Source organism: Delphinus delphis, chromosome 3 (assembly GCF_949987515.2).
Source record: "Delphinus delphis chromosome 3, mDelDel1.2, whole genome shotgun sequence".
Lineage (NCBI taxonomy): Eukaryota > Metazoa > Chordata > Mammalia > Artiodactyla > Delphinidae > Delphinus > Delphinus delphis.
The window spans coordinates 3142316-3152887 of NC_082685.1; the positions used below are offsets into that span (position 1 = coordinate 3142316).

The 10572-nt window shown below is 62.0% G+C and overlaps 2 protein-coding genes across 2 annotated transcripts; one reads left to right on the forward strand and one right to left on the reverse strand.

Moving 5' to 3' along the window:
• Positions 1–134: 134 nt before the first annotated feature.
• On the forward strand, positions 135–3425 carry AMH (anti-Mullerian hormone). Its single transcript, XM_060006524.1, has 5 exons — positions 135–1118; positions 1676–1818; positions 2032–2140; positions 2255–2414; positions 2500–3425. The coding sequence occupies exons 1-5, from the start codon at positions 653–655 to the stop codon at positions 3356–3358; spliced, it is 1737 nt and encodes a 578-aa protein (XP_059862507.1). The 5' UTR covers positions 135–652; the 3' UTR covers positions 3359–3425.
• A 242-nt stretch (positions 3426–3667) lies between these two features.
• Positions 3668–7477, reverse strand: JSRP1 (junctional sarcoplasmic reticulum protein 1). Its single transcript, XM_060006525.1, has 7 exons — positions 7424–7477; positions 6340–6492; positions 5916–5953; positions 5668–5770; positions 5084–5254; positions 4302–4393; positions 3668–4194 (listed from the first exon to the last, which is right to left on the reverse strand). The coding sequence occupies exons 2-7, from the start codon at positions 6455–6457 to the stop codon at positions 3736–3738; spliced, it is 981 nt and encodes a 326-aa protein (XP_059862508.1). The 5' UTR covers positions 6458–6492; positions 7424–7477; the 3' UTR covers positions 3668–3735.
• Positions 7478–10572: the final 3095 nt, after the last annotated feature.

Here is a 10572-nt window from a genome sequence, read left to right on the forward strand (position 1 = left end):
CACCCACTCGCTGTGGGTGAACACGCACGGCTGCCCTCTGCCACCTATGGGGGTGGCTCAGGGTCGGGGCCCCACCAGGATCCCAGGGGGTGGCCGCTGGCAATGCTGTGCCCTGGAGGCTGCTGGGTGAGGACAGACCCTGCTGGCCAGCAGTGGGTCTGGGGTCGCCCTCTGGGAGGAGAGCAGAGCAAAGGCTGCTCGCTCTCCTTGGGGGTCTCTGTGGGCCCCGAAGGCGTGGTGAGCGAGCGTGCAGTGGGTGTGGGGGTTCGCCCCCCACCTACCCAGTGGTCCTGTGGGGCAGGGGCTCTGCACCTCTGCCCTCCTCCAGCACCCTCCACCCCCCCAAATTGTTGATCGTTTGGGCCACACACTCCCTGCTCACATTCCTGCTCCTGGCTCTAAAGGGGAAAACTTGTCAAGGACATTTTGACAAATGGGTCACAGGCCACACTTTGTAGCACTGGTGAGAAGAAGATAGATAGGCAGCTGAGCCGGAACAGAAGGGGCTTTGAGGAGGCTGCCGGCCTGCCCGGGCTCACAGCGGGCACTGGCCCCCAAGGTCACATCCCTGAAGGAGATAGGGGCCGCCTTCTGGCACAAACATTCTTGCTCCCTCATATAAGCTGGGGCAGCCCGGCCCCTCCAAGCTCCCATGATGCAGGGTCCACCTCTCTCTCAGCTGGCCCTGGTGCTGTTGGCAATGGGGGCCCTGCTGGGGGCCAGGACCCTCAGGGGAGAGGTCTCCAGCACCCCGGCCCTGCCCAGGGAGCCAACCCCAGGCGGCGGAGGCGGAGGGCTCATCTTGCACCAAGACTGGGACTGGCCACCCCCTGGCGTCTGGCCACCAGGCAGCCCTCGGGACCCCCTGTGCCTGGTGACCCTGGATGGGGGTGGCAACAGGAGCAGTGCTCCCCTGCGGGTGGTGGGGGCCCTGAGCGGCTACGAGCGGGCGTTCCTAGAGGCTGTGCGGCGCGCCCACTGGGGGCCCCGGGACCTGGCCACCTTTGCAGTCTGCCCCCCGAGAGACGGGCAGCCCGCCCTGCCCCATCTGCAGCAGCTGCAGGCATGGCTTGGGGGGCCCGGGGGGCGGCGGCTGGTGGTCCTGCACTTGGAGGAAGGTACGTGGGGCCCTAACCCAGGGGCCTGGGCGGGGGGCCGGCTCTGGTGCCCCAGGGTGGGAGAACCCTTGGGAAGTGGAGGCTGATGGCCACAGAGGTGGGTGATCTTATCTTTGCCCTGCCTGGGGCAGCAAGTCCTCCTGCAGTGCCTGGGGAGGGTCCCCTCTCCTCCGACCTTGGAGCCACAGGGGGCAGGGCCAGCACAGCCTGAAGGTCCAGCCGAGGAGGGCCCCTCCCCCCACTCCCTGACCAGGCTGCCCAGGGGGCCTGTCCCCAGGGACCGCTGGCCTCAGACACACTACAAGGAAGGGCTTTACCCCAGGACATCCCCAGACCAAGAGACCCCAAGGGCTCCACCCCACTGCCCACAGTGTCTGTCACTCCTCCCAGGCCACCCGTGTCCCAAGGAAGCGCTACACCTGGGGTCCAGGGGCGTCAAGCCTCTCCCTCTAGGTTCCCCGGGGCTCTGGGTGGGGTGGGGGCTCTCCCTCCTGCAGGACTGGGACAGGCTTGGGGGAGGGGCTCAGGCATCCCCTTCCCCACTGTCCTGGCCGCAGTGACGTGGGAGCCGACACCCTCGCTGAGGTTCCAGGAGCCTCCACCTGGAGGAGCCAGCCCCGAAGAGCTGGCGCTGATGGTGCTGTACCCAGGGCCTGGCCCGGAGGTCACCGTCACCGGGGCCGGGCTGCCCGGCGCCCAGGTACCAGGGAGTTGAAGGGGACTGCCCCTGGGCCACCAGGAGCCCTCACTCAGGGCGAGGAAGGGGTTACGGTTTTGTTGATTTTTTTAACTGGGTTTAACAAAAAGGCTGCAAGTGCCCAGGTTGGAATTTTGAAGGGATGCTAAGGGCAGCAGGCAGAGCAGGGCTGGCGCCCTGCGCGCCCACTGCCTGGCTGAGCCCCCATTTCCGCAGAGCCTCTGCCTGAGCCGGGACTCCAGCTACCTGCCCTTGGTTGTGGGACGCCCCGAGGCGGCCTGGCGCGGGCCTGGGCTCGCCCTGACCCTGCGGCGCCGCGGAAACGGTAGGTCTCGCCCAGACAGGGACAGGGATGCTGCGGAGCGTGGTGGGGACGGCTGTCCTCGACCCCCAGACCTCCGGCGCTGAAGCAGCGCCGCGCACGCGCCTCCCGTCGCAGGTGCGCCACTGAGCACCGCCCAGCTGCAGGCGCTGCTGTTCGGCGCCGACTCCCGCTGCTTCACACGGATGACCCCGGCGCTGCTCCTGCTGCCGCCGCGGGGTCCCACGCCGATGCCCGCGCACGGCCAGCTGGACTCGGTGCCCTTCCCGCAGCCCAGGTGCGCGCGGGCCCGGCCCTGGGGGCGCGGGGAGTGGGGGGCGGCGCAGCCTTGCGCCCTCACGATCCCCCACTCTGCCGTCCAGGCCGTCCCCAGAGCCCGAGGAGGCGCCGCCCAGCGCCGATCCCTTCCTGGAGACGCTCACGCGCCTGGTGCGCGCGCTGCGGGGACCCGCGTCCCGAGCCTCGCCGCCGCGTCTGGCCCTGGACCCGGGCTCGCTGACCGGTTTCCCGCAGGGCCAGGTCAACCTGTCGGACCCCGCGGCGCTGGAGCGCCTGCTCGACGGCGAGGAGCCGCTGCTGCTGCTGCTGCCGCCCACGGCAGCCACCCCCGGGGTCCCCGCACCACTGCAGGGTCCGGCGTCCGCGCTGTGGGCCGCGGGCCTAGCGCGCCGGGTAGCCGCCGAGCTTCAGGCGGCGGCCGCGGAACTGCGCGGCCTCCCGGGGCTGCCGCCCGCCACCACCCCGCTGCTGGCACGCCTACTGGCGCTGTGCCCGGGGAACCCGGTCGGCCCCGGCGGTCCGCTGCGCGCGCTGCTGCTGCTGAAAGCGCTGCAGGGCCTGCGCGCCGAGTGGCGCGTGCGGGAGCGGAGCGCGTCGGCACGGGCGCAGCGCAGCGCCGGCGCCGCGGTCACCGACGGGCCGTGCGGGCTGCGCGAGCTGAGCGTGGACCTCCGCGCCGAGCGCTCGGTGCTCATCCCGGAGACGTACCAGGCCAACAACTGCCAGGGCGCGTGCGGCTGGCCGCAATCGGACCGCAACCCGCGGTACGGCAACCACGTGGTGCTCCTGCTGAAGATGCAGGCCCGCGGCGCCGCCCTGGCGCGCCCGCCCTGCTGCGTGCCCACGGCCTACGCCGGCAAGCTCCTCATCAGCCTGTCCGAGGAGCGCATCAGCGCGCACCACGTGCCCAACATGGTGGCCACCGAGTGCGGCTGCCGGTGACCCCGCGCCGTGCTCCGGCCGGCCCATATTTATTCGGACCCCTTCATCGCTCCCAATAAAGACCAGAAAGCACGCGGTTGGGGTGTCCGTGCATGTCTGGGGACAGGCGGAGGCCTCCTTCCCCCATTTCTCCTCTGGCAGGCAGGGCCGCATCCTCCCCGTTGGCACCCACTGCCTCCCTGACCCCGCCCCCGCCCCCCCCCCCCCCACAGCCGCCTAAAGCTCCCCATCCCTGTCACTCAGGCCCCGGGCAGGTTCTGGAGTCCAGGCACAAAGGAGCAGGCGATGAGGGGGACCACAGCGCTCGCTTTATTTGCTGGAACTGCGGGGCGGTCGAGCAGAGGTTCAGGGACCCCCGCGCAGGACCCAGGTCTGGCTCAGTCCCGCCCCTTGCCCGCGTGGTGCTTCTGGCGGCCGGGAGGCCGGTCCTCCTCATCGGGGCGCCGCGGGGAGGCCCAGGCCTGCCTCTTCCTATGCTCGGGGTCTCTGGACTCTCCCGCCCATGCCCGATGGCCCCCTTCGCGCGCCTCCCAGCGTCGGTGTAGGGCCTCCCCGGCAGCCCGCGGCCTCTCCTCTTTCCGGGGTCTCTCCCTCCTTGGCCTCTCCTTCTGTGGCCTCTCCTTCCGGGGCCTCTCCTTTCTCAGCCTCTCCGCCTTCTTCCGCCTCTCCTTGGGCCCTCGGTCGGCAAGCGGCACGCGCTCCTCCTCAGCGGTCTCCTCAGACTCCCCTTTGTCCTTCCCTGCAGCCCCGCTGCTCCTGGGAACCGCGGCCCTTTCCTCTACCTTCGCCGGGGGCTCGAGCGATCCCAGTGGGGGGGCCCAGGCCACGGACTTTGGCTGCAATGTGGACAGTGTGGGGTGGTGGGGTCGGCACAGAGTTCCAAGGCCCAGGCCCCTTCCCCCAGTGAAGGCCCCACTGACAGGTCACTTGAGGAAGTGCTTACCAGGGGTGACGCTGGCTCCTTCAGGGACGAGCTTGGCGGGACCCACGGCTCAGGGACAGGCGCAGGGGCTTCCGCCTCCCCCGCCACGGCCTCTGGGAGGGGACGGGAGGGGATGCGAAACAGCCTGGCCCAGGGGACCGACCACTGCACACCGTCCATCCCCGCCCTTGCCCCCAGAGACCCCTCTCCCTGGGGACATGCAAGGGGGCCCAGCCGGACCCCACCGGGTACGCTGAGGCTGGGCTGGGTCCCTCCGAGCCCTGGGAAGGGGTTCCGAGTCTCCGCTGCTGCGATGACCTTCCCTTCAAACCTCCCTCATTCAGGCTGCAAAAGGATGCTCCCGTTTCTCTGAGGGACGCAGGAGCGCCCGCCCTGGCGCGCAGAGAAAGCAGCACGCTACCGAACGGGGGCGCACACGCCCATCCCGGGCCTACAAGGCCCGGGGTGGGAGTCGTGGGGCAGTGAGGGTCGGTCACCGGTAAAGGGAGATGCACCGAGGTCCTTGCTGGGGGCTGGGGGGGCAGGGCTCCTCTTAAGGTCTATGGGAGGCGGGGGTCAAAGCTGGTCCTGGATAGAGGGAGTCGGGCGCGACCGTCGGGGTGCACAAGGTCAGTCTGTCCCTGAGCAGGAGGTGCACGGGGCGGGGGAACCCCCCCTCACTCACAAGGTCCATACTGGGGGGAAGGGGGCGCGCACGGCCTAGAGTGGGAGCGCACAGACCCGCCCCCTGGGCTGTCCGCGCTTCCGGGAGGGAGTAACCACGTGCTGCGGCGCAGGCTCACCTCGGCACAGCTGGAAGGCGGAGCCCAGCAGCGCCACGAGCGAGGCGAGCACCAGGCACTTGTTGAGCGTCAGGTGTCCCCAGAGCAGCTCCTCGCTCAGGACCGGGGGCGTGGGCGGCGGCTGCGAGGGCGGCGCGGCCTGCGCCTTCTTCCACGCGGGACTCTGGGGACCTGCGGGAGCAAGTGCGGGCTGGGCGCAGGCCGCGTGGGGCTGACCCGCGGCTAAACTCAGCTCTGCCCTGCCCGGCTGTGCGGCCTTGGGCCGAAGAACTAAGCCCTGCGGGATTGGCCGCTTCACTGGGATGCCGAGAATATTCTAGAAGATAATTAGTTGAAGCTTAGTGGCACCTAAGCTGGTGTTATCATGAATTAGCAGAGGCTCCCACAGCCCACTGAGTAACGGCCTGTGACACCCAGACACCCCCCAGTCAGGAGCCCCATGCACGCTATCACCCTGCCCCCCAGATCCAAGGACCCAGCCCAGGACCAATCCCCCACCCCCATGCTGATCCACACCCACCCCACCCCCACCTCACCCCTGCCTCCCGGAAACCCACTTGCTTCTGCTTTCAGCCTCTCCTTACCCGGTCCGGAGGCCACTTTGTCCACAGGCTCCTTTTCTGTTTTCTTGGGCCAAGCATCCACACCGCCTGCGGGGCTGCCCTCAGCTGCCAGCTCCTGAGAATCCTGTGGGGAGTAACATGTCATCCTGGGTGTTTCCCTAAGGGAGACCAAACCCTTCCCATGGGCTGCAGAAATGCACCCTCTTGGCCAACATGTCCCCTACTCTAGGGGCACCCTGGGCTGAAACCCCAGGGCCCTGGCTACTCACACGGGGCCAGCTGCTGGAGTCGGCCAGCCTGGATGTTGCTGTTGGCAGGAAAAGAGGGACAGTCACAGTCGTGGAAACCCCCAGGCTGATCCCACCCTCCGCTCAGTTCTGCTGGGTGAGGGGCAGGTGACTGCTCCCGTTCTGCAGATTAGAAAGCAGACAGACGCAGAGGCAGCCTTGCATGAAGGCGCACAGCACGTCACTGCCAAGCTGGGATTCAAACCCCGACCTGTGTGGCCCAGCACCTGTGTTCTCTGGGTTCTTTACAAACTCCCAACACACTAATGGACACAGGTTGGAAATGGGGGGCATGGTTTAAGTCAGTCCAGTGTGGGAGACCAAGTCCTGGTCCCTGAAGGTGAGCCACCTGGCTCAACAGGAGGATGGGGGCGTGGGCTTCATCCTGTGGTACCCTCTTGGCTACCTTGAGCCCTGTCCTCCCGGGGCCGGCCTGGGCAGGGGTCAGCCAGTGCAGAGAGGTCCTCGTCCACTTGGCAACTGCCCAGGCCTCCATCCAACTCCTCCAAGGCCCTGGTTGTCATGGAGACGTCTGAGAAGCAGCAGGTCCAGAGTCCGGCTTGGGGGGGAGGGGGAGGAGGCAGCCTGCATTTGCTGAGCCCCTGGTATGGGCCTGGGCCTGGGCCTGACCTGGGGAGAAGGGGGCCCCCTACCTCCCCACACCACCTTCCTTGTCCCTCTGCCTGGAGCCACCTTTCCTCGGTAGCTTCACACGCAGGGCACGACCACAGCCCTCCGCCAGGCACTCTCCCTGCCCCCCTCAGGCCTGCCTCAGGACCCCTCCTGACAGGCTGCTGGGCTGCTGGGGCCCAGAGTGGGCTGGGTTCTGGCCATGGTCACACAGAGGTGAGCAAAGAGCCCAAACCGGAACCCTTGGCTCCAGGGTCGGCTCATGTTCTCAGAGACCAGCGACTATTTTTATCCAGTGCCTGAGGCCAGCAGGACAGGCCAATGTGGGGCCCAGCCCCTCCTAGGCCCTTGCCCCCCTGGGGTCTCCCTTTGGACCATCCTCGCCCCCTATTCCTGGCACCCAGCCTCCCCCCAGACACCCTGGGTGTAGGAGCTCAAGCCCCAGCAGCCGGGACCAGCCTGGTTCTGGCCTTGGCAGGCAGGGGCAGGGGTCCCGGGCCTCCAGACCCCAACGCTGGGGTCGCCACCTCTTCTGGCCGTCTCTGCTCCCATAGGGCAGATGAAGAAACTGAGGCTGGAGGTGGAGCCGTGGGCCAGAGGTTGTGCAGAGCTGGAGCCAAACCCGTCTGTTGGCTTCCACAGCCCTGCTCTTTGGGGTCCCCAGTGTCTCTGCTGCCAGCAGAGTGACCCATCCCTGGGGCCAGAGCAGGCCGTGGGGAAGGGGCCCAGTGGGCCAGGGGGTGCCCCTAAGGGTGTGTGTGGGCAGCCACAGGAGTCGGGGACACCCGTGGACCTCAGGGATGCCCTCCCAGATCCCAGGGACCACCATCTCTGCCCAGGCCTCCCTCTGCCCCTCTTACCCCGCTGTTGCCACGCTGGGCCTGGTGGACAGGATGGAGCATGGGGAGGGTGGCCCCAAGACAGACAGCAGCAGGTGGCTGGAGGCCGCGAGGTGGGCCAATCAGCTCCTCAGCCGCTGCGGGGGTGGAAGGAGGGCTGGCCTGAGGTCCCTGCTGGGGCACATCCCCACCTCGGAGCAGGGCCAGGCACTGGCCCCACCCCCATGAGCACAAAGCCACCACCAGGCTGGCCACGGTGACTCTGGGAGCATTGCTTCCTCTCTCAGCCTCAGAAAAGAGGGTCCCTGGGGGTGGGAGCACCCACAAAGCGTGGTCACCTCGCCTTTATGAGCACCTGCTGCGTGCCGGGCTCAGAAGCAGCTAAACATCCACGTCCCTGTGGAGCCGGGGTCCATCAGGGGGGGCTTCAGGGAGGAGGATGACACCATCGAAAAGAAGCCAGGCTCTGCTGGCTGACGCGGGTCAGGCACAGCTCAGAGGCCTTGGTTTCCTCATCTGGAAAGTCGGGTCGTTTCCTCCCAGGGGGGGCTGTGAGGCTCAACTGTGGGCTGTTTTTTTTTTTTTTCTTTTAATTGAAGTATAGTTGATTTACAATGTTGTGTTAGTTTCTGCAGTACAGCAAAGTGACTCAGTTATACGTATATATATTCTTTTTCATGTTCTTTTCCATTGTGGTTTATCACAGAATATTGAATATAGTTCCCTGTGCTTTATAGTAGGACCTTGTTGTTTATCCATCCTATATATAATAGTTAGCATCTGCTAATCCCAAACTCCCAATCCATCCCTCTCCCACCCCCCTTTTCCCTTTGGCAACCACAAGTCTGTTCTCTATGTCTGTGAATCTGTTTTTGTTTCGTAGATAAGTTCATTTGTGTCATATTTTAGATTCCATGTTTAAGTGATATCATATATTTGTCTTTCTCTGACTTACTTCACTTAGTATGATAATCTCTAGTTGTATCTATGTTGCTGCAAATGGCATTATTTCATTCTTTTTTATGGCTGAGTAATATTCTATTGTATATATGTACCACATGTTCTTTATCCATTCCTCTGTCGATGGACATTTAGGTTGTTTCCATGTCTTGGCTATTGTGAATAGTGATGCTAGGAATATAGGGGTTCACGTATCTCTTTGGATTAGAGTTTTGTCTGGATATATGCCCAGGAGCGGGATTGCTGGAACATACGGTAACTCTATTTTTAGTTTTTTGAGGAAACTCCATACCGTTTTCCATAGTGTCTGCACCAATTTACATTCAACTGTGGGCTGCTTTTGTATCATCCCACCTAGTCACCCATCCACACCTTTGTTTAGTCAATCATCACACACACACCACTCAGCCCAGCCGAGCTGTACTGGAAATTACTTTGTCATTTTCTTAAATAACAGCCTTATTGAGATACAGTTCATGTGCAATTCACTCTGTAAAGTGTACAATCCAGTGGTATTTAGTACATTCCCACAGTTGTGCCACAATCATCTCTATCCGGTTCCAGAACATTCCATCACCCCAAAAGAAGCCTGTCCCCATCAGAGTCACCCCCTATCCCCAGCCCCTGGCAACCAGGTATCCACTCTCTCTGTCTGTGGATCTGCCTGTTCTGGACGTTTCCTATCAGTGGAATCACACACTGTGTGTCCTGCGTCTGGCTTCTTTCACTGAGCATCATGTTCTCAGGGTACATGCACGTTGTAGCGAGTGTTGGGGCTTCACCCCTTTTCGTGGCTGAGTGATGCTCCAGCGTGTGGAGGGACCACATTGTGTGTATCCCTTCACTTGCATCTGACAGGGCTGGGATTAGGAGGAGGAGAGGAGGAGATTTGGTCAAGTGCAGGTTCAGATCCTGTCTTCCTGCAAATTTTTTTTTTTTTTTTTTTTTTTTTTTTTTGCGGAGCACAGGCTCTGGACGCGCAGGCTCGGTGGCCATGGCTCACGGGCCCAGCCGCTCCGCGGCATGTGGGATCTTCCCAGTCCGGGGCACAAACCTGTGTCCCCTGCATCGGCAGGCGGACTCCCAACCACTGCGCCACCAGGGAAGCCCTGTGCATTAATTTTTAATTGTGGTAAAATACACATAAATATAAAATTCACCATCTTAACCATTTTTAAGTGCACAGCTCAGTGGCATTAAGTACCTTTACACCGTTGGGCAACCATCCCCACCATCCATCTCCAGAACTTTCTCATCTTCCCAAACTGAAGCTCTGTCCCCATGAAACACTGACTCTCCACCCCTCCCCCAGCCCCTGGCCCCCACCATTCTACTTTCTGTCTCTGAATATGACTAGGGTTAAAACATACTGCTTCACACATCCTGTAAGACCCTTACAAGCTTCCATTTCCATTTCCACCTCCCATTCTGTATATACTATTGCTTTACTTCAAATATGTTGTAAAATAAATCTCATAGCACATTGCTGTTAGTTTTTCTTTAAAAGGGAATTATCATCTGAAGACATTAAGAAATAATTATAGGGCTTCTCTGGTGGCACAGTGGTTAAGAATCCGCCTGCCAATGTAGGGGACACGGGTTCGATCCCTGGTCTGGGAAGATCCCACATGCCGCGGGGCAACTAAGCCCATGCACCACAACTACTGAGCCTGTGCTCTAGAGCCCACAAACCACAACTACTGAGCCCGTGCACCACAACTACTGAGCCCGCGTGCCACAACTACTGAGCCTGAGCTCTAGAGCCCACAAGCCACAATTACTGAAGCCCGTGCGCCTACAGCCCATGTTCCAAAATGAGAAGCCACTGCAATGAGAAGCCCGTGCAGGGAAACAAAGAGTAGCCCCCACTCACCGCAACTAGAGAAAGCCCGCGCAAAGCAATGAAGACCCAACGCAGCCAAAAATAAATAAATAAAAAATAAATTAATTAAAAAAAAACCCTGAATGCAGTAAGGAAGAGACTATTTAAAAAAAAAAAGGAAAAGAAATAATTACATTGGGACTTCCCTGATGGTCCAGTGGATAAGGCTCTGCACTCCCAACGCAGGGGGCCTGGGTTCGATCCCTGGTCAGGGAAATAGAAGAGCCTGCATGCTGCAACTAAGACCTGGCATAGCCAAATTAAAAAACAAAAAAATTGCATTAACCACATTTTGTAAATTTCTTGTGTTCTTCATTCCATTGCATAG